We start from the raw sequence: 23,521 nt of genomic DNA, 5'->3' as shown, positions 1-23,521 counted from the left end.
GATCATTCTTACCAAATGGCTGAAGAGGGAATCAAAGGCTATCACTGGGAGGGGGGTACTGCTTTGAATCACACCAGGTGGCTGCAGATCCCAGGAGACCCCCAAGGGAAGCCCTTGACATTTTCTCCCTTGGGGTGGGAGGAGGCCAGACCTCACCTGGAGTACTGTGTCCAGTTCTGGGCACCACAGTTCAAGAAGGACACTGACAAACTGGAACGTGTCCAGAGGAGGGCAACCAAAATGGTCAAAGGCCTGGAAACGATGCCTTATGAGGAACGGCTAAGGGAGCTGGGCATGTTTAGCCTGGAGAAGAGGAGGTTAAGGGGTGATATGATAGCCATGTTCAAATATATAAAAGGATGTCACATAGAGGAGGGAGAAAGGTTGTTTTCTGCTGCTCCAGAGAAGCGGACACGGAGCAATGGATCCAAACTACAAGAAAGAAGATTCCACCTAAACATTAGGAAGAACTTCCTGACAGTAAGAGCGGTTCGACAGTGGAATTTGCTGCCAAGGAGTGTGGTGGAGTCTCCTTCTTTGGAGGTCTTTAAGCAGAGGCTTGACAACCATATGTCAGGAGTGCTCTGATGGTGTTTCCTGCTTGGCAGGGGGTTGGACTCGATGGCCCTTGTGGTCTCTTCCAACTCTATGATTCTATGAGGCCAGCAGCACCTTCAGTTCAGCAAAAGGCCTTTGTAGATGCAAAACTGGGGAGGAGGCATATCATGGGGGCACAGGGACGGTTGCCCCAGGCGCAAAATTGTTAGGGGGCACAAAATTTCAACGCCCAGTGCTGCCTCAATATAGCTGTGTGCTTCTGTCGCTGGGCTCTATTGAAAACGGCTTCTCCATGCGGACCAGGAAGTGACCTCTGCAGACAACGGAACGACTCTTCTTTTCTCATCTCTGTGGCTGTGATCTCCTGGGTGACGCAAGCGCCATTAGGCAGTTGAATGTCCATGGGTACTGCGTCCGCTTCCCTCCCACCCCCTCTGTGTGATCCCGGGTGCTGGCAATCCATGCTATGCCACTGGGGGGGGGCTGCCCAAGAGACAGTAGATCTGTCCTCCAAGGAGTGGACTGCAGACATTGTTGCCGCCACGGCAGCGACAGCAGCCGGCGATGCATTATTTGAAGGTCAAATCTGCTACCCCTGCGGATCCTGCCACCTGAGGCACTTGCCTCACTTTGCCTCATGGGTGGGCCGGCTTTAGGGAAGATCTGCCTTTAGAAAGCATCCTTACCCCTTTCTCAAAGGTGAAAAGGCATTATTTGTGGAGTGGGTGGGGGGAGGGAGCAAAGGACAGATGCAGAGCAGCACTCTCCAAACAAACCTACTTACCCTTTGGACTTTACATTTCTCAAGGGGGTGGGGAGAGTCCTTTACGAATACCCAGAAGGAACTTCATCTCCCAGCAATCACCTGGTTGGCAGAGCATGCTCAGTAGGGGAGGGCAGAAATGTCCGCTTCCCTTCCTCTCAGTTTCTCATTTCTCCAGTCTCACATTCAGTTCTACACATCTCCACATCTGTTTGATACTCTGTTTTGTTTTGTAAAGTCCTCATCAAAATTCGTCAGTGAATTGCTCTTGATATGCACTTCTTCTTTTTTGCAAAGCAATTTCCCCAAACGAAATGCGCTTTTGTATGTTATTTCACTAGTTACATGCATTTAGAGGCACCCATTGCACTAACTTATACACGCATAATACTTTTGGCTGGAGAAGGGCATTACAAAATTCAGAGAAGTGCAAAATTCAAAGGATGGCCTATGTGTTTCAATTTGAACATTGTTTTGGGAAGTGTGAATGGGCTAAGTTTGCATTGCTGGGGGGGTTGGACCAGACAGCCCTTCCAACTCTACAATTTTATGATTCTATGATTCTATTAAAGGGGAACAGAATCCCATTTCTCCCCCTATCCTTAGCTATAGGTTAAGTCCATCATTTTTAACCGTCGTCAAAATATCCCTTGTCGCTAGTCCTTTAGTAAAGGATGGATTCCAATAAATGTGTAAGCCTTTAGAGATGCCATCAGGGGGGTTGAATGAGTTGACTCTCAGGGTCCCTCTACAAGTCTATGATTCTAGGGTTCTAAGCCCCTTTGCTATGCATTTTTAGGAGAAAGCAAAACCCTCATGCATTCAAAATTGACTTCAAGGGTGAGCTTTCGTTGAAATTAAACTCTGGGGCTGCCCCTTTCCCCCAAACTTTCTCACAGTGTTCGCACATGCAGACACATGTTCCACACAGCTGCCTCTTTTCCCCTTTTTCACCTAAAGGCTGCGGGGTGAGGGTGGGGGGTCTGCTGTTCTTGGAGGAAAAATGAGGGGGGGGACTAGAATTGCCCATTGCCTTCGACAGAGAAGCCCTCAACTTCATCAAGAGCTTTGCAAATGAATCTTTGGAATGTCTCCACAGATGCTTTCTGAGCCGTGCAGCTGCTGCCGTCAGAAATCCTCTCCAGGGCACAAGACATCCTTGTCAAAGGGGTAGGAGAGCGAGGGAGACCCTCCAGCTGTCTCAGAAATGCGAAAGCCAAGAAGTCTGGCTCTCCTCTCATTCCCTCCCCCCCCCCCGCTCTCCCACTGTTTTTGCCCTGATGGTGTTAATATGTTTGTTATTTTTTAAGTAGGTACTGCAGCGTGAGCAAACAAGGCGGTGACCGGAGCTCGCAGCTCTTTAGAAGTCTTGCCATGTGCTTTGGAAGGCTTCGCTGCTCATCCCAGATGCACAGAGCCTGGCTGCGCTTGCTTCAACAGCCTCAGAAAGGCGCTTTGCGTATGCTCAGAAGCACCGTTAGGATTTTGTGTGATCTGAACTGGGGATGGGGAACCTGAGGCTCTCTGAATGCTCCCATCGGCATTAGCCAACATGGGCGATGTTTAGCCAACAAAATCCAGAAGGCTGCAAGCTCCTCATTGACCATTTCATGGTTTAATCCTGGAACTAAACTGCAGCAGCAACAGATTCAATAACAATCCACATATTTTGAGCGAGCCATGAATGTCCAGCCACACTGCTTCATCCCTTTTGAGAAAGTTCACAGATCAGTAGTATAACACATGCCTTTGAACCAGTGGTGTGTGGTCAGCAGACTAGGCTAGCCCCATAAATGTTCCCCTGGTGCCACTTTCCCAAAGCCCTGAAGAGCTTCTGTCCGTCTTAGGGAGGGAGGCTTGATGCTCCCATGGGTCCATGAGCCCTCCCACCACCTTCCCAGTGCCCGCCTGGCTTTGGGAAGGAGACGGGGGACTCTAGCACCCTGTCAGAGCCCTGCCTTCTCCTTCCCAAAGCCCAGGAAGCTTTTGCCCAGCTTAGGGAGCCTTAAATGGACTCGGCCTAGTATACCTGAAGGAGCATCTCACCCCCATCGTTCAGCCCGGACACTGAGGTCCAGCACTGAGGGCCTTCTGGCGGTTCCCTCACTGCAAGAAGTGAGGTTACAGAGAACCAGGCATAGGGCCTTCTCAGTGGTGGCTCCCGCCCTGTGGAACGCCGTCCCATCAGATGTCAAGGAAATAAACAACTCTCTGACTTTTAGAAGACATCTGAAGGCAGCCCTGTTTAGGGAAGTTTCTAATGTTTGATGTTTTATCGTGTTTTTAATATTCTGTTGGGAGTCTCCTAGAGTGGCTGGGGAAACCCAGCCAGATGGGCAGGGTATAAATAATAATTATTATTATAGGGAGGAAGGTGTGATACTGATGCTTCTGATGTCAGGACATTGAGACATCACACACATGATGTCAACCTCTCCCCCATCACCCTCACAAGCTGGCGCTACTGGCCCTAACTGTTCCCCTACGAAAAATTTCACTGCACGCCGCTGCTTTGAATGCAGAAAGTCCCAGATTCAGTCTCCAGGGTGGAGTTGGGAACCCAGTCTGAAAACCTGGAGAGAGCAGCAGGCAATCTTGAGTTGGGCTGACTAACGGTCTGGTTTGATATAAGGTAGCTTCCTACGCAAAATTGGAACAGAGTCACAAGGCCGAAAGAAATTATGGCCATGGAGCACTTTGCAGGATTAAACTGCTACCAAACTGATTCGGAATAAGTGCACGGAGGAAATGCCCCGCCCCCTAAATGCCAGATGTCTAATAAAACAATTTTTCTTTCTTTTTCAGATCTTTTTAACACCTGATGCACAGAAATTTGTGACATCTTTCTCCATCTTCCCCCTCCCAGTACGTTTCCGAGCACAATTCAAAGTGTTGATGCTGACCTCTAAAGCCCTAAATGGCCTTGGTCCTGTATACCTGAATGGGCGCCTCTACCCCCATCGTTCAGCCCGGACACTGAAGTCCAGCGCCGAGAGCCTTCTGGCGGTTCCCTCACTGTGAGAAGCGAAGTTACAGGGAACCAGGCAAAGGGCCTTCTCGCCCCATGGAAAGCCCTTCCATCAGATGTCAAAGAGATAAATAATTATACAACTGCCTGTAGACATCTGAAGGCTGCCCTGTATCAAGGCGCTTGTAATGTTCTGTTCTGTTCTGTTGATGTTTGTTTATGTTAGAAGCTGCCCTGTTAGAGTGGCAGGGGCAACCCAGGCATTTGGGCGAAGTACTACTACTACTAACAATAATAATAATAATATAATCAGGAAAAGCTTTAATAAATGCTTGCCTGGAAGACCACTATTAAAGGCAGAGGAACAGGACTCCCCACCAAACATGGCATAGATTTAGATCGCCTTTAAAAATGAACTTACCTAATTTTCTCTTTCTGAAACAATATGCAAACCAAAACGCAGCCATTTTTTGAAATCGGCACTTCTCTGAATTTTGAATTGCAGTTCTCCAGTCAAAGAAAGTGCGCTGGACTTACTAGCATGCTGGTCTCCAACTACTGGATTGCGGCCTGATCCACAGTGGGTCACAACAGGAGCGCTACCATCATGCAAATATGTGGTAAAGGGTTAAGAAATAGGCCCCTAAATGTATGTTCAGATTAGAAATGGGTCCTGGAACTAGCTATGCTACCGTAAAGGGCAGGGCTAGCCCAAGACATTTTGGCACCTGAGGTAAACCACAAAATGGCGTCCCCACTCCCTGCCAGGGAAGAAGGAGTGAAGATCTACATCAGGAATGGGGGTGGGGGTGGAATAAAGATCTACATTGGGATCTGCTGCTCCTGTGGATCCTGCCGCCTGAGGCAGTTGCTTCATGTTACCTCATGTGTGGGCCGGCCCTGGCAAAGGGCACCTATAAATGCATATATTAGTGAAAATAAAATACATTTTCATGCATTCTAGTAAGCGGAATCTCTTTCCGAAGGGTTTATTTCAGGCAAAATTGCCTACAAGAATGTGCTTATGAAGAGAAATCCTTTTGCAAAATAAAAATCGCCAACCTATGTGCAAATGTGGAAAGCTGAATTTAAGATTGGAAAAACAGAAACAGACAGATTCACCCATCCTTGCGCAGCCCCAGTAAGAACAGAAGAACACAAACAGATCTCCGGCTGAAACGCAATCTAGAAGATCAGTACATTTAGAATTAGTGCAAGTAGCCGTGATTTATACCAAGGCTAAGTAAGGAAGGGGGTGTGTGGAAAAAACCCTGGCTCTTAAACAACATAATACACGTCTCCATGGGAACGGAGGCCTGAGCTAAGAGAGAGAGTTAGTTAATCAAGAGGAAAAATCCGGTGGTTTGAAAAGGTCTTTTGTAAAGCACCGTAGAATTTATCCAATCCATCAAAGAACTACAAGAATGTTAACAGGTCCATGGGAACCTCACACCTTGACCCTCAAGGATGAGACTGGTCTAGGATAGGCCTCTGTTTGTAAATGAACAATTCACGGCTGGGTCTGGATGAAGAGATACTCTTGGGCCTAAAAAATACACTTGGGCCATCGCTCTGGATCAAAACATTCAAATTGGCTGGTGGGGAGGAAGGAATGTCAAATCAAAATCAGAAAAAGCTCAAGGTTGAACCACTAGGGAGTGGGGAGCAATTCAATATGGTCCACGTTTAAAGGCAAAACTACACAATTCACTCTTCCTGAAACACTACAAGGCCTGAACCACGGCAGTCTTTCAAAATTCACACCTGTCCGAATTTTGCAATGTAGTTTTCCAGCAAACTAGTAAGTACAGGGATGCATTTGCCGTGGGGAAGTGTGAAAGAAAATAGGGTTGCCATATTTTGAAGAGCAAAAGAAGGACACCTGGGACAATTTCAACTTTTAACTATGGATCGCTATGACAACTCTACCCATGAAAAGGAGGACGTGTCCTGGAAAAAGAGGACATATGGCAACCCTGGATGTGTATACTAGTGACGAGGACATGCAAAAAAAATATGCATCACATTCAGGGAAATCGCCTTGCAGGAATGCTTGTCTTAGGCAAAATTGCGTACAATTGTGTGCCAGTTAGGGGAAATGTCCACTAAACTGCTGCTGAACTTCCATGAAGTTACCGTATTGGCTTGAATATAAGCCTCACTTTTCCCCCCAAATTCCAACCATGAAAAGTTAAAGTGCAGCTTAAATTCGCGACCTTACAAAAATTGGCCTTTTTACGATATCGCCGCTGAAACAGACATACGGTAAATGTTTTATTGTCGATTTGCGAGCTTGAGACTGTTCATGTGCCATTTACGGGTGTGAGTGCCTGCGGAAATTGTAGCCAATTGAATAGCGATTTGCGATTTCAGCGATTGTACGGTAACTTTTGCAGGCTTGGAAAATCAAAGGCTTAAATTGGCTCCGAGTTAAAATTCTACCAACCGCAGCGACTTTCAGCGTGTAACCCAATTTTAAGGGAGCGGCTTATATTTGGGTATTCTCTCCCCCCCTTGAATTTTAAAGGTGCGGCTTATTTGCGGGTGTGGCTTATATTCGGGCCAATACGGTAAGTGAGTGTTAGTAGGAGCGATTGTTGCTTATTTGCCTGTTTCTTCCCTCTTGGAGACAGTGGTTTCTACAGCCAGAGTTAGAAGGAAAGGGAGACGGGCTATGGGGAGAGGGGGGGAGCTGTGCTCTAGGGCTCCTGGAACTACAACCGCTTGGGGTTTTCCAAGAATGATTTGGAAACAGCACGCCAGACAGCAAGCGGATCAGTTAAGGACTGCAAAGCCTCAGATCCGAATCTTTCTGAGCCATGAAGCTCTCTGGCTGATCCTGAGCCGAGCCACGTGAGACAAAAGCATAATTAATGCATATGAAAATAGACTTCTGTGGGGGAAGAATTTCCATTGATTTCGCTTTCCACCATCCCCTTTGCATAGGTACTTTGTGCATTAGGGCAATACCTTTCCATTTAACCTTTTTGCACATGGCTGGAATTCGTCTCAGTGCTTTGTAAGTGTATTTACACATACACACACACACACACACAATATGTGGGTGACAGGTAACAAAAGCCAGAGGGACAGACTGCTTAGGAAGGCTGGAGGAAAAATTCAGATTTTTCGATGCCAGCTTCAGATAGTAAGGTTTGCCAGTCATGTAGAGAATTAATACAATACAGTGTTTCATATCGTAAGGGTATAGAAAACTGCTTTAAATCACTGGTCCATTCAGCTCAGCATTGTTTCAAGAAGAAACCACTACTCAGAAGTAAGTCCCATTGAGTTTAACAAGCCTTACTCCCAGGTAGGGCTGGAAGGATCGATACATTTCCATTCTCTCAGTTTCTCATTTTTCAAATCTTCATTTTGGGTTTCTCTCAGTTTCTCATTTTTCAAACCTTCATTTCGGGTTCTCCACATATTTGCAGAAATTTTCCACTGAGGGGAAAAGTCATTAGCGTTTTAGCGCAGAGTTCTGCTAATGAACGTACGCAGTTTAGACTGATGTGCCCATTTTCGCAAGCGATTTTTCCTGAATAGAATGTGCTGCTGTATCTAATATCCTCATTCTCAGGCACACTATCATATGTGCTTTTGTATACTTTTGGCTGGAAAACCGCACCGCAAAATTCAGACAAATGTACGTTTCAAAGATGAGCTGCGTTCTGGTTCTTGTATTGTTTCAGAAAGCATGGATCTGCTAGATCTGGCTTTAAAAGTGTACTGACTCAAATTTCTCCTCCATGCCCCCCCGCCCCAAACCCGGTAAGTAAACGTAGGATCGGAACCTTAGATCAGCTGCTCCTCAAACAGCCCTGAACTACCAACGCACTAGGTACCTGCATCCCACCCAGATGACTCTCTCTGCATGGCAGACAGGCAGCGTGAGTGAAGGAGGAGGCGGAAACCACAGAGAAGCATCTGCAAGACTAGGCATGTGCTTTGAAGAACAAACTCAAAGGGATAAAGCAGGCCAGTGTGTGCCACGTGCAAAAAAGGAGGAGAGAACAGAGCCAAGAGCCTCCAATTCACATGCCCCAAGGGGATGGCTGTTGGAAATCCAGCACGTGCCCCTTCATATAGAATCACAGAACTGGAAGGGACCCTGAGGATCATCTAGTCCAACCCTCCGGAATGCAGGAATATGCAGCTGTTCCATACGGGGATAGAACCTGCAACCTTGGCCTTAATGGCACCACGCTCTAACCAACTCAGCTATCCTGCTTGTATTATTCCATTGCAGCCTGCTTTTGAGCTGCTAGGCTGATATCTCTCTTGCCCCGGTGTATTTTTTTATTATTTATGGCTCTTAAGGGTGGATGTTTTTAAGTTTTCTTCGTGATTTTAATGGGGTGATTGATTGATTGATTGATTGATTGATTGATTGATTGATGTATGGTGGCGGGGAAGAATGAGTCAGTTTTCTTTTGCTTCATTGCAAATCTGGTTTGGGGGGGGTTTGTTGTCGTTTTTTAAAAAGGTGAAATTTATACTTTTTAGATCATTTTCATTTTTAATTATTTTGCTGTCTGATCTTTAGAGGATGCTTGGATTTAGTCCTTTTACTATGGATTTTCCTTGCATTTTTTTTAAAGCTGTTTTTTTATGCGGCAATGTTTATTTTGACACTGACGAGGATGCTCTATTGAGTTACGTTTCATCGAATCTATAAATTCCCTCCTTTTTGTTTTGGTGTTTGCTGTTTACTTAAGATGTTTTAACCTGTGTTGTAAACCGCTTAAGAGTTTTGCGTAACTACAAGCGGTAAATAAATAAATAAATATTATTATTATTTTAAATTTTTTTTATAACTACCCATTTCAGGTGTCTCCCCATAACTCCTCAGATTGAGAAGTGTGGACCAGACATAAGAAGCAATCCTATGCACACAAGAAGCTTGGCGTAATACAAGCCGGCGTAAGTTAAACTGCCCTAAAGGTACACCAGAGCCAAATCCCGTTCAGCTGTGGAACCGCTGCAGCTGCTCTGCCTAAGCTGGGAAGAGGGGAAACATGCCTTTAAAATAGTGTTTTATGCAAGGCTGCCAATCATCTGAATGAGCAGAACAAGCTTAGGATTCGGCCTAAGGGTCTCCCTCCCCTCCTCCTCCCCCCGGTGCTGCCCAAACCACACCCCCAGAATGTCCATTTTGGGCATCTTGCACTGGCCTCGGCTCAGCCAGATGGGTGGGGGTATAAATATTATTATTATTATTATTATTATTATTATTATTAAGTTATGCTGGTGTATCTTTGGCTAAGCCAGGTTGGTTACTTAACACCAGCAGAGCCAGAGATCATCTATGCATCCTAAACTGCCCATCTTGACAGATCTTGCCCCCGTCAACAATGCCACCAGATTCCTGGTGGAGCACATATATTTTAACCAGCTGGTATCGACTGAGGTGTTTCAATGATGATTTCTGCCTGTCTGGGTAGGCTTGCCTAGAAAAAAAAATTTTAAGCAGGTGTTGAAAAGAGCAGCGAAGGTGGTTGGCTAATGTCAAGAGGCAGTGAATTCCACTGTGTATGGATTTATTTAGATGGGTGCCAACAACAACAAGTTCAGAATCAGTATTATGTGGCACCTGTAACCCTGCCAGTTCTTTAGACTGAAGCGGTCGTATGGGCCTATATGGGGTAAAGCAATCTCACAAGTAAACTGGTCCCAAGCTGCTAAGGGCTTTAAGGAGTGTCTCCACCCCCATCATTCAGCCCAGACACTGAGGGCCAGCTCTGAGGGCCTTCTGGCAGTTCCCTCGCTGCGAGAAGTGAGGTTACAGGGGACCAGGCAGAGGGCCTTCTTGGTGGTGGCACCCGCCCTGTTGAACATCTTCCCATAAGATGTCAAGGAAATAAACAGCTATCTAACTTTTAGAAGACATCTGAAGGCAACCCTGTTCAGGGAAGTTGAATGTTTGATGTTTTATCCTGTTTCTAATATTCTGTTGGGAGCCGCCCAGAGTGGCTGGGGAAACCCAGCCAAATGGGCAGGGCACTACTGATAATAATAATAATAATTGTTATTGTTATTATTGTAACACCTTTAATTGGGCCCAGTTGCAAATGGGCAACCAGGGCAGTTCTCTGAACAGAGGTACTGTTGCGTTTGTGCAAATTTACATAGGAAAAAATGGCATATAAATGGAAATAATAACATAAAATACTTTAGGGATTTTTTTAAATTAAAAAAAATGAAGTTTTTTTGGGTTTCTTTTTACTTGCATAAATACTGAGTGGGATATAAATTTCTTAGAAGAAATAAAAGCATTCCAGCAACCATTTGATGCCATTAAAAAAGAAGAAGGTATGACATACATACCAAATATTTAGTACTGCATCCTTGCTGGATAAGGTTTTGAAAGGCTTCTCGTGAACCAACAGAGTGGCCTGCATGTTGCATTGGTTGGGTTGGCACCTGTTATCTGCTGCCACTGGCATAAGAGCTGAGCCTCATCCAGGGAAACGCACACTGAGTGCTAAGGGAGCCTCGCCCTCACATGCGTATCCCAGACAAAACTGCACTGCTATGAATTAAGCAGGTTTGGGACGGTAAGGATTTGTCCCTAAGTGTGGCGCTGTGGGTTAAACCACAGAGCCTAGGACTTGCCGATCAGAAGGTCGGCGGTTCGGATCCCCGCAACAGAGTGAGCTCCCATTGCTCGGTCCCTGCTCCTGCCCACCTAGCAGTTCAAAAGCACACCAGTGCAAGTAGATAAATAGGTACCACTCTGGCGGGAAGGTAAACAGCGTTTCCGTGTGCTGCTCTGGTTCACCAGAAGCGGCTTAGTCATGCTGGCCACATGTCCCGGAAGCTGTACGCCGGCTCCCTCGGCCAATAAAGCGAGATGAGCGCGACAACCCCAGAGTCGGTCACGACTGGACCTAATGGTCAGGGGTCCCTTTACCTCTACCTTTAAGTTCTGATTTGCCCCTTTTATTCTGCTCAGGCATATGTTGCAGTAAAGTTGCACTATTCCCCAGTAAGGTATCTCGACGTGCTGTCGGTGTTCGAAATTAGCCAGGCGCCAGGAGCATTTTGCACCTGGCTTTTGACCACTTGCGACCAAGTGAAGATGCCTGGGTGCCAGGATGGCACCTGACATTTTTATCATTTATTTATTTAATTTATATATACCGCCCTATAACCGAAGGTCTCAGGGTGATTCACATAAAATATCATCTCCACCATCTGGAATTTGCATGCATGGGGATCATTGAATCTGGACTGTTTTCGCACACTCATCCTGTAGAATTCTATCAGTTATGTATTATCTGCACAATCAAAATGATTTGTTGGAACCGCAATGCTTTTTCTGTGCAGCCTGAGCAGCAGAAGTCATCATTAAGAAAAATAGTTTGGAGCAGATATACAGTGGTACCTCAGGTTACATACGCTTGAGGTTACATACACTTCAGGTTACAGACTCTGCTAACCCAGAAATAGTACCTCAGATTAAGAACTTTGCTTCAGGATGAGAACAAAAATTGTGCTCCAGCAGCGTGGCAGCAGCAGGAGGCCCCGTTAGCTAAAGAGGTGCTTCAGGTTAAGAACAGTTTCAGGTTAAGAACAGACCTCCGGAACGAATTAAGTACTTAACCTGAGGTACCACTGTACATGTGAACTGTTCCTGGATAAAGTGACTTTTCTTCCCTAAGTTCTCAGAGCTTTTAACCTAGCTCAAGGTGGTCATCTGAACTAGCCAGATGTTTAACTGAGAATCCATCACCGTCAGTCATCCATCATTTGAAAATATAAGACTTTAGAGCCGTCTTACCCCCAAACTAGACACTGTGTTCTGGCAACTGTAACCTTGGTTTAAGAAGCTATTTGGAGCCTAGCTCATATATCTGAGTTTCTAACACTACATTTTCTGATTAGGTTGCAATGTGCTGCTGGATAGACTTGAATTTACCTCGAATGCAGGACTTGCCACCTTTCTGAGTCTGTGGACATATCTGCAAACCACAGCCAAGCACACTCTGCAACCCATGATATTGGCTATAATGGAATGCTTCTTACAAGCCTAATTTGTGTGGAAAAAACCCTTCGGGCAACCAGGGAAAACCTTCATAGGCACCCACAAGCGGCACGTTGGCAACCGCCGGCCTTGTGTTACCGGTGGCCACCAATATTCAGTGACCCTGAATATATGTTCTGTCAGCAAACAGCATTAACCATCACATTTGCAGCCGCTTCCCTGGTTTCAATCAACATTTCGCTTCGGAAGGAAAGGGCCAATTGATGTTGGACGCACCAGGCCACATGTGGTACAACCCCAACACAATAGGGCATAAATTGCTCTCAAACACACACGCAAACAGGCATCGAGTTCAGGAACAGATGAATTCCAGCTAAATCCAAAAAGCTGACAAGCTGAATGGCACAAACAGATGTGAATTGCAGCACGCATGGGTGGTGGTGGGGGAGATGCAAGTAACTTCTCCATTAGTTCACAGACACTTATTATAAGAGTCCCTTTTGCTAACCAGAGACCACAAAAATATGCTAGATCTCCATTCCCAAGAGAAGGAACCAAGAATATGACATTTAATTAAAAGCAGATTGGGGAACTGCCAAACTTTGTTGGCGGCAAGGAGGGGGAATGAGCGCAGAATTGGGGGCTTTGCCAACCTGTTGTTCTAGGCAAAAATGGGCAGAAAGAAAAGAGTGTGCCTCTCGGTATAACACCCTAGATAGGTCTACTCAAAAGTAAGTCCCGCAGAGTTCAGATGGGGCTTCCAGAGGGAGGAACAAAAAGGGATGTCAGCTTAAATATCGGACAGCTCTCTAAATCTCAGATCCCTGCTTGCCGGACAGTTCTGTGTGATTCGAATGCCTGCTCCCCTCTTAACTACTGCAGCGGATTTTATGCCTCCGGTCTGAACCTCAAGTTCAGAAAGGGAGGCTCCGGAGAAAAGGGCGCCTCTCGCAATACTGCACGCTCCCCGTCCCAACGCTATTTTCACTTACAGGTATCGTTGCCCGTCCATGTGATGATGCAGAGCCACGGAGAGTCCGAAGTAGCTGTCCGGGGTCTTGCCTTTCTTGTGGATCAGAAATTTCGTGTCCAGGTTGAAAGCCGCGCATCTCGGGGCGCAGAGGGAAACCCACAGGGCGCATGCCAGCAGGAGCGCTTTCTGCCTCCCAAGCTGGCTCTTGCGTCCTGCGGGTCTGCAAAGGTGGAACTGGCTAGCGCCCATGTCGTGTTTCGCCGATTTCTTTCTCCTTCTTTTTTTGCTTCCCAGGAGTCTGCTGCGCCCTTCTGCAAAGGAGTTTGCGGGTGGCTTGCTCGTTTTGCTGGGGGCTGGGGGGGGGGGGGGGAAACCCGGCTTGCTGTTGTTGTTGCTTTCAGTTCCTGGAGTTTTGCCCTCCTCCCCTCTCCAACCTCCTTTGTGAATGTTGCAGATTGTAGCAGCAGCAGCAGCAGCCTCCCTGCTTAGCGATCGGGGATTCCTTCCTCTCCACCCGGTTCTTCCCTACGCGCAAAAGGCTCGGATGGAGCCGGTTCTGTGGCTGGTATCGCGCAAGCGAGGCGCGCGCGTGCTTGCTTGGTTACCTCCCTCCCCACCTTGCACAGAGTCTGAGCAGCCGCTCTGGCTACACTTTTCTTCCGGGGGAAAAAGAAACAGTCGGAGCGAGCAGGAGTGACAAGCGCTTGGTTCTTAAAGGGGCCCCGGACAGGTTGGACACCTGCCCAGCGCGCAAACAAAGACGAGGGCAGATAAAAGGCCGGGGAACTGATTTCATTCTTGCTAGTATTTTCTTTTTCTTTTATAAAAAAAAGTACCTTAAAGGTACAAAGACACAGATTTGTCTGGAGGTTTCCAGGCGCACGCTTTCCCCTCGAAGCGCATCTCTCCGTGATCACAGGTGCATTGGGGCGCGCTGCGTTTAGTCAGCGGGCAAGGGGATGCACTCTGCACGCGCTCAGGGGTCCTTGTTTTTATTATGACGCCGCGCGAGGAATAACAAGAGCCGGTTCTGGCGCACTTGCCGGCTTTCCTGGGCAAACCGCTGGGCTTATCTAAAGGAAGCAGAAGTTTGCCTGACTCAGAACCATCACTGGATCAAAATATTTTACCAGATGTCCCTTGCATTTCCCTCAATCAGCCCTGGCAAAGCTCTACCATTGGTGCTGTGAGGTTTGTCTGTTTTGTTATTGCATTGCTATCCTGTTCCTTGGCCAAGATGCTCGTCTCACTCTCTGCCTGTCTCCAGTCCACTGTCACAACGACCCTATAGGGTGGGAGGCAATAAAGTGGTCCAAAATCACCCAGTGAGCTTTGTTGCAAAACAGAGCTGTCTCTCCCTGGTCTAAGTTCAACATCCTAGCCACTCCACCTCACTTGCTCTCTAGTTTTGAGGTTCCGGGACTGATCCCTGCTGAGCCAGCCCTCCCGGAGTCAAGTAAACTGCACTGGAATTACATACAACTTTAAGTGAGAGAGAGGCTGGTTCCTCCCTCAAGTTCGCAGCTTTCAAATGTGGCAAGCATACATCCACATCTCAGAGTAGCTCAGGTGGTTTGAACATGGTGCTGATAACGCCAAGGCTGCAGGTTCGATACCTGTATGGGACAGCTGCGTTTTCCTGCATTGCAAGTGGTGGACTAGGTGATTCTCAGGGTGCCTTCTAAATCTACAAATTCTAACCTGTAGATTTTAAAATGTGTGTGTGTGTATCAAAATCTAGCTATGCTGTTTGGTCCTCCTTAAGATGGCTTTCAACTTCGGATGTTTGTATTTCAAAGTGCTCTCTGTGTGTGCACATGTATTCTTCCGAATTCATAGATTTCATAGTTTCAAAACCACACCCCTTAGCTGATTCATCATTGTGACATATAAGTTACTTCCAGGTGACCTTCTAATTGAGCTTTTGTTCTGGTTTATTTGCATAAACTCTGCAGGTTGGTTCAAAGATGTTGTATGTTTACTAAGCATTCATACTGGTTTGTTTGCACCAAGTTTGTGGGAAGGTTAGAAAACATTGGCTGTCGTTTTTTATTGAGTTTTCATTCTGATTTGTGAAGTTACGTTTATAACCTGCTGCTTTTATTGTATGTTCGTTCAATTGTTTTGTTTTTTTATGATTTTATTTGTAAATTTTCAACAAATAAACAATTCAACAACATTTCAAATTTAGCAATCAGTCATTCCACCTACGACTTCCTCTCCATCCCTCCGTGTTTCCCTCAAAATTTCAATTTATGCTGCATATTATTGTCACTCTATACCTTCACCTTATCTCACATAAAAAACAAAAAGCTCACCCTCCACTGCTGTTCTTACTCAAATCCTATTTGCATTCTAACATTTTTACACCGAGCTTTTAAGCATTCTGCAAATATTTTCCAATCTTCTTTAAGACCAGTCTCTTTCTGAACTCTAATTTTGCACGTCAAACTTGCCTGTTCTACATAGCCTATCAATTTCAGCTGTCATTCTTATTCAGTAGGGAGCACCTCATCATACAATTTTTGTGCGTATAATATTCCTGCTGCCGTGGTTGCGTAAAGAAATAGATTTGTCTGGGTTTGGGGGAATATCTTCTCCAGTTATCTCTAGTAAAAAGCAGAAGAAGCTTCTAGTTTGGGGGGGTTAGTTGCCTTAAATATCTTTTTCAACTCATTATAAATCATCTCCCAAAAGTCCATAGCTCCTTTCACGTCCACCACATACGGTAAAATGTGCTTTCTACTTCTTTACATTTCCAACAGTCAGATGTTTAGGTTTTAACATTTCCACTGTAAGCAGCCTTGTGAGGGCTCACACTGAAAAGCGAGACAGAAATATGTTAAATACCATATTTTTTGCTCTATAAGACTCACTTTTTCCCTCCTGAAAAGTAAGGGGAAATGTGTGTGCGTCTTATTGAGCGAATGCAGGCTGCACAGCTATCCCAGAAGCCAGAACAGCAAGAGGGATTGCTGCTTTTGCTGCGCAGCGATCCCTCTTGCTGTTCTGGCTTCTGAGATTCAGAATATTTTTTTTCTTGTTTTCCTCCTCCAAAAACTAGGTGCGTCTTGTGGACTGGTGCGTCTTATAGAGCAAAAAATACGGTAAATAGGTACATATGCTTTCCCTCTAAGCCAGTGGTTCTCAACCTTGGGTCCCCAGATGTTTCTGGCCTACAACTCCCATGATCCCTAGCTCACAGGACCAGTGGTCAGGGATGATGGGAGATGTAGGCCTAAAACATCTGGGGACCCAAGGTTGAGAAAGGCTGCTCTAAGCTGTGGTGACACATGAACTGGTTACATTCGGAACGGACTACTGTAGCGCTCTCTGTGTTTCAAACTGTGGTCAGCGCTGATGCCGATAGGAGCAAGGCAGCCAGTGACACGTATCACATGTCCACATATTGGCAAATACAGACAGCAAATATTTGAGCAACTGGGGAATATCTGGAGAACAATCAACTTCGAAATTCACACCAGAGAACTTTGGGGGTGGGGAAAGAATTTGCTTCAGCTTCCAGTTGTGTCTGTGATAGGACACAGGCCACTCTTTTTTTTGGGTGGCCAAAAAAAAAAAAAAAAGGACTTTCAAACCCAAAAGGAAAATGTCTACATTTCCCTGCTCTTAACCACAAGTTGTTCCCAGGAAATTTGCTTGCATATCATTGCAAGCTCTTCTGTTTGAGGAATGGAATGCATTAATTGCTGCTGGATGTTTTCGGCCTGATAATCTTGGGATTCCAAGTAGAGAAAAGAGGAAATGGAGGCAGGAGGAAATGTAGAGTCTTCCAGAGGTTCGGTGCAGAATCCTTGATTTTCCCCGTTAGCAGTGGAGGGATTGTGAACAGGGCATCAATCAAGATGAGCTTGATTTCTCACCCAAACTCACATTCGACCAGACAGCTTTGCTCTCCCCTCCTGGTGAGTTCAGATGTTTCAGATCGCCTCTTTCTCTCCTTCTGATGCATAGCCTTTTCGCAGATACCCTCTCAGTTCTTGGTCCCTAAAAGGAGAAGTCCTCCCTCCAAAAGAGGGGTGGCTAACTTGTGCCCATTCAGGTATTTTTAGACTCCCAACTCCCCTCAGTCGCAGGCATCATGGCCATTGGCCAGGGGTCATTGGAAATGAAATTCTGTGCCTTCATCACCATGTATAGGAACATACCTCAAGAAAGGCAGTCTTCATGTTCTAAGTCAGGGGTCAGCAAGGTTTATCTTGCTTGGACCGGATCGGTCCCCCAGAGATCCCTCTGTGCGTGCACACCTGTGATTTTTGGCATCTGGATGTGCACAGACACAATTTCTGGCGCCATGGAAGCGGTGCGCTGTTTTAGTGCAGCGTGTGAGTGGGCAGCTTGGTTTGGGGGCAGCTTGTGGGCTGGTCAAATGACCTCCATGGGCCTCTTCCAGCCCATGGGCCTTAGGTTGCTGACCTCAGTCCTAAGAAGAGCCCTGCTGGACCATACCAAAGGCCTTTCCCAGGGGTAGCCAACATCGTGGCTTCCAGATGTTTTGGACCACAACTCCCATTATCCTTGCCCATTGACTGTTCTGCCTAGGGCTGGTGGGAGTTGTAGTCCCAACATCTGGAAGGCTCCGCCCCGGCCACCCATTTTCAGGCTCTCACAAACCACCTTGGGTTTTACTAGAATGCCAAGATCTACCCACCAGAACCATGTGCAAAAGTATTAAAGAATATTCTTCTTCTTCTTCTTTGGCAATCACTTGTAGCCAAGTAAGATTGTCTTCTATAAACATGGTTTTAAAAATGAGTCCGTAAGTGACTGTGGAGGCCAATTCTGGATCCACACGTCCTTTCACAGTGGAGACATTGGTTTCCGGGTGGGAGTTGATCACGGTGAGGACTTGCCAAGTGTGCCTTCCTCTTAGCACATTTCTCCCTTTTGTCCTGAGTTTGAGCATCTTCAAAACCCACGACATCTTTGGTAAAGGCTGTTCTCCAATTGGAGCACTCGCAGGCCAGTGTTTCCCAGTTATCGGTGTTATTAAAGAATATGAAGAAGAGAAGAAGAGTTTGGATTTGATATCCCACTTTATCACTACCCGAAGGAGTCTCAAAGCGGCTAACATTCTCCTTTCCCTTCCTCCCCCACAACAAACACTGTGAGGTGAGTGGGGCTGAGAGACTTCAGAAAAGTGTGACTAGCCCAAGGTCACCCAGCAGCTGCATGTGGAGGAGCGGAGACGCGAACCCGGTTCCCCAGATTATGAGACTACTGCTCTTAACCACTACACCACACTGGGGAGGGGATGGCTAGTATTGCCACAACATCAGCTTCTGCCTCTGATTCTGCACCTCTCTGTGCCACAGACTCCCCCTGCTCACTAGACCCTGTTGTCTCCTCAGCTTCCAACTCCTCCTCTTCCCTTCGGTCCACTCGTCACCGTCCTACCACCTCTTTCCTTGCTGGTTCCCCCAGATGGAGCCTCCCGTCATTCCTCTGCGTCCCACTGCGTCCCACTGCGTCCAGGTGAGGAGCGTCTTCTGCCCATTCCATTTGTTCAGCTTTTAAAATATATATATTTTCCCAATACCTCGGGGTAACCCATTGCGTGACTTTGATGTGCGATCTGCATGCACGATCTACCCCTGTCACGCTATGATCTGTAACTTTATATTCACTCATGCCATAGAAACTGTACGTGAAACTCATTTCAGCTGTTGAGAAGATCGCTGGGTGGATTAGTTCATGACAGGTGCACCCCACATGCCTAAGTGCCCTGGGGGGTGGGTTGCCTGCCCATAAATCTGCTACAGCGCATACAACCTTTCAATGGAAAGAAAGCATCATGGTTCCCAAATTTTGCAATGCTTAGCTCATCTGACACTGAGCTGGCTGGTCATGGGAAATGGAGAGAGTCATTGCTGGTCCAACTAGGGATGTAAGAACATAGGGAGAGGCTGCTGGATCCGGCTCATAACCCATCTAATCCAGCACCCCTGATCTCACATTGGCTGACCAGATGCCTGTTTTAAACTCTCTCTTTTTTGGTATTAATATATTTTTTGAAAAGGTTTCCGTTTTAAAGAAATAAAGTGATGCAAAGAAAAAGACAAAAAGGAAAGAAGACACAAAAACATGTAGAAGGAAACAATATGCGCATATACCCAATATGCTAAAAATACGCTAACCCATACATACTTATATACACTTGATATTATTATCCTAATACTCATGTAAGGTAAAGGACCCCCTGGATAGTTAAGTCCAGTCAAACTTGGCTCTTCACTTCACTTCAGGTTGAGGGAGCCGGCGTTTGTCCCCAGACAGCTTTCTGGGTCATGTGGCCAGCAGGACTAAACCGCTTCTGGCGCAACGGGACACAGTGACGGAAACCAGAGCACACGGAAATGCCATTTACCTTCCCACCACAGCGGTATCTATTTATCTACTTGCACTGGCGTGCTTTCAAATGCTAGGTTGGCAGGAGCTGGGACAGAGCAACGGGAGCTCACTCCGTCACAGGGATTTGAACCACCAACCATCCGATCAGCAAGCCCAAGACAAGAGTCTCAGTGGTTTAGACCACAGCACCACCCGCTCCCATTAATACATATGTAAATATTATTAATAATATTGATGTGTAAATATTAATAGCCTACTACATTTTGTATAAACTAATTCCAAATATTGTCATATTTAACCAAACAAAGTCTACGTCTATAAGCAGTCCGTTCATAACTTGCAAGTATTATCGTATTGTCAATGCATTTATTTATTCATTCTTCCAATTCATCAATATCAGTCTCTTGGAGGTAGCACATCAAATCCATTTTCTTTTCCCCATTGTTAGTTCCATATAATAGGTAGGGACATGGGTGGCGCTGTGGTCTAAACCACTGAGCCTCTTGGGCTTGCCGATTGGAAGGTCGGTGGTTCGAATCACTGCGACAGAGTGAGCTCCCATTGCTCTGTCCCAGCTCCTGCCAACCTAGCAGTTCGAAAGCATGCCAGTAAATAGGTACAGCTGTGGCAGGAAGGTAAACAGCATTTCCGTGCACTCTGGTTTCCGTTATGGTGTCCCATTGCGCCGGAAGTGGTTTAGTCCTGCTGGCCACATGACCCGGAAAGCTGTCTGTGGACAAACGGCAGCTCCCTTGGCCTGAAAAGCGAGACAAGCGCCGCAACCCCATATTCACCTTTGACTGGATTTAAAGGGATGTGGGTGGCGCTGTGGTCTAAACCACAGAGCCTAGGGCTTGCTGATCGGAAGGTTGGCGGTTCGAATCCCCACGGCGGGGTTAGCTCCCATTGCTTGGTCCCAGCTCCTGCCAACCTAGCAGTTCGAAATCATGTTAAGATGCAAGTAGATAAATAGGTACTGCTCTGGTGGGAAGGTACGGTAAACAGCATTTCCATGCGCTGCTCTGGTTCACCAGAAGCGGCTTAGTCATGCTGGCCACATGACCCAGAAGCTGTCTGTGGACAAATCCCTCAGCCAGTAAACTGAGATGAGCTCCATGACCCCAGAGTTGTTCGGAACTGGACCTAACAGTCAGGGGTCCCTTTACCTTTGCCTTTTAACTGCCCAGGGGTCCTTTACCTTTACCATATTTAATAGGTATATAGTTCAGAAGAATGTTTTCCACTGAAAACTCCAGCTTTCTCTGGACGGCCGTCATTATACAAAAGAAGCCACAAGCAGGATTTGAACACAAGAGCCGTCTCTCCTCCCAGGGTTTCAAGCAACTGGCGTTCAGAAGTATTGCTGCGTCCGACTGTGGAGGCAGAGCCCAGGCCATTGAAAGCCCCCTTCTCCAGGTCTTGGTAGCTCCTTCCAGAGCTTGCTGAAGCTCGGCCGCTTCTCCAATATGGCTTCAGGTTCAAGACTTACTGTGGACTTGACACCTCCTGACATCTCCTGGTTGTGGATGCTATTCATGGCAAACATTACAAATTCCTGCCTCGGGCATCAAAACGTTTGCAAGGTTTAGCACTTCTAACACCCTCGTAAACGTTTCCTCATGAATAATAAAATAAAGGCAAGCGAGCGCAGTTGTGCAGCGAAAGCTACATCAAGATAACATTAAGGACACAGCATTAATTGCTTTTAGTGTCAAGGAAGACCCAAGCAGCGCTCCGCCAGGTAACTGTAAATGGATTCCTGTGGATCTTCCCGGCATCCGAAAGCAGGGCGTGCTACTCGTTGCCAAAGATACTTTGGACCACACTTCTCTTTGAACTACTTCGACCAGTTGCTATTTTTTTTGCACTTGGATATAATCCCCAAAGATAAATTGCATTCACCAGGCATCACTTTTGAAGAGCACCTGGTGTCCGGAGCCTTAGTCAGGTGTAGGGCAGCAATTGAAAGTGCTGCCAGCGAAGTTAACTCTTTATTGAAAGAAACCCAAACGGTGCAGGCCTAGTGGTCACTCTTCCCAGTAGGTCTTGCCCCAATGCGGGTGTTGCAAGGACTGAGGGTCCCTGCCTTCCCACTGCTCTCTAAGGCTCCTCCCCTACCCCTGATCTAGCACAGTACTTAGATAATGGGCATGTCAGCTACTCTCCAAGGTCTGAAGCAGAACCTCTCACCCACAATCACCTGCTGTCGGATACTTTCAAAACTGAACATGACAGGATTTGAACCCAGGACTTTCTGCATTCAGGGCCTGGGCTCTACCACTCAGCTATGACTCCTCGCAGAGTTCAAATAAGACGCATGGCATGTTCATTATGTCACTGAGTTGCCTGTTTGGGTTGTTGTTGCTGCTGCTGCTGCAGGATTTAGGGCAGGGGTCAGTAAGGCATACCTTGCCAGGGCAGGATCGGTCCCATGGAGATCCCTCTGTGGGCCAGATCACACTGGATTGCATGCACGCCTGTGATTTCCAGCATCTGATGTGATTTCTGGCGCCGCGGAAGCGAGTCCCCACGCTGCACTGCGCCGGTTTAGCACAGCATGCCGAGGCGGCTTGGTTCTGGGGGGCTTGTGGGCCGGTTAAACGGCCTCTGTGGGCTGCTTCTGGCCCATGGGCCGTACGTTGCTGACCCCTGAATTAGGGGCTTCAAAAAACAGCAAGCAATGTAAACCTGTTCAGTTTGGCCCTACCTGGAGATGCTGGTGACTGAATACATACCCTCAACATTTCTCCGGTGAAAATAGGGACATCCTATTCCATAAGATAAAGGGACCCCTGACCATTACGTGCAGACGTGACCGACTTAGGGGTTGTGGCGCTCATCTTGCTTTATTGGCCAAGGGAGCCGGCGTACAGCTTCCGGGTCAAGTTTACCGTACTGCCAGAGTGGTACCTATTTATCTACTTGCACTTTGACGTGCTTTCAAACTGCTAGGTTGGCAGGAGCAGGGACCGAGCAATGGGAGCTCACCCCGTCGTGGGGATTCGAACTGCTGACCTTCTGATTAGCAAGCCCTAGGCTCTGTGGTTTAATCCACAGTGCCACCCGCGTCCCATTGTGCAGGTAGGCATAGCCAATATGGTGCCCTCCAATATTGGACTACAACTCCCATCATCCTCTACCATTGACCATGCTGGCTAGAGCTGATGGAAGTTGTAGTCCAAAACATTCCCTGTTTGGGACTACCCCTGAGCCGCAACTGCTTCTCTTCCTCCTGGCTCTGTGTACACAGAATGCCTCACCCTCGCCCACTGTGCGCAGCCTGGGTGCACCCAGCTAAATTTGGGGCATGGCTGCAGCCTTGCCACCTCTCTCTTTGCAGACTCACCCCTTGCCAAGCCGCGGTCTGACGTCCAGGAAGTCGGGGCGGTTCTCTGATCCTGGCAGGCCCGAGCGAGAGGGAAGAGCCGCCAAATTCTTTCGGCGTCAGGCAGGTGCAATAACAGCCCGTGTCATTTCTGTGATGCTTCAGCTCCGCCTCCCCTTCCTCTGCGAGGCTCTACAGCACAGGTCTTGTTTGCATTAGGGCAACCACAGTGGCTTTTATAATCCCTGCGATAAGTGTGCCTCCTTCCAAATGGAAAGTCGCATTGATCTTTGGGTGTTTCCTCCCCACTCCCCCATCCCCATCGCAAGATCCCCTTCCTGGAGCAAGTTTTGCAGCTGTTTATTTCTTCCCCCAGAGCTGCTGAAAGGTTTTATGAGCATCAGAGCAAATATAAGTCCCCCTTGCCCAATATTTTAAAATGATCCACACATGTTATTCTCAAACTCCAGCTCGTTCCTTTACAGAAGATGAGCAATTTCCCCCTTTTTGGATTCTCGTTTTCCCAGTGTTTCAGTTTTTATCTCATTTCTGCATTAGTTCGCAATTTTCCT

The 23,521-nt window shown here is 46.9% G+C and overlaps 1 protein-coding gene across 2 annotated transcripts in view; it reads right to left on the bottom strand.

The window, feature by feature from the left end:
- The window catches only part of ITGA3 (integrin subunit alpha 3), a 90,102-nt gene extending 76,165 nt beyond the window's left edge, over positions 1–13,937 (bottom strand). For both annotated transcript variants that reach the window (XR_014540990.1, XM_083582550.1), the window contains exon 1: positions 13,272–13,937. Coding sequence is in view for 1 of the 2 variants with exons in the window: in XM_083582550.1 (XP_083438676.1) it covers positions 13,272–13,501 (230 nt within the window). In the remaining variant the exon portion in view is untranslated. The remainder of the gene's footprint in view (positions 1–13,271) is intronic.
- Positions 13,938–23,521: the final 9,584 nt, after the last annotated feature.

The sequence above is a fragment of the Podarcis filfolensis genome (assembly GCF_964270895.1).
Source record: "Podarcis filfolensis genome assembly, chromosome: 13".
NCBI classification, from domain to species: domain Eukaryota; kingdom Metazoa; phylum Chordata; class Lepidosauria; order Squamata; family Lacertidae; genus Podarcis; species Podarcis filfolensis.
Note: the sequence above shows the minus strand (reverse complement) of the source record. Positions and strands in the feature narration are given on the sequence as shown.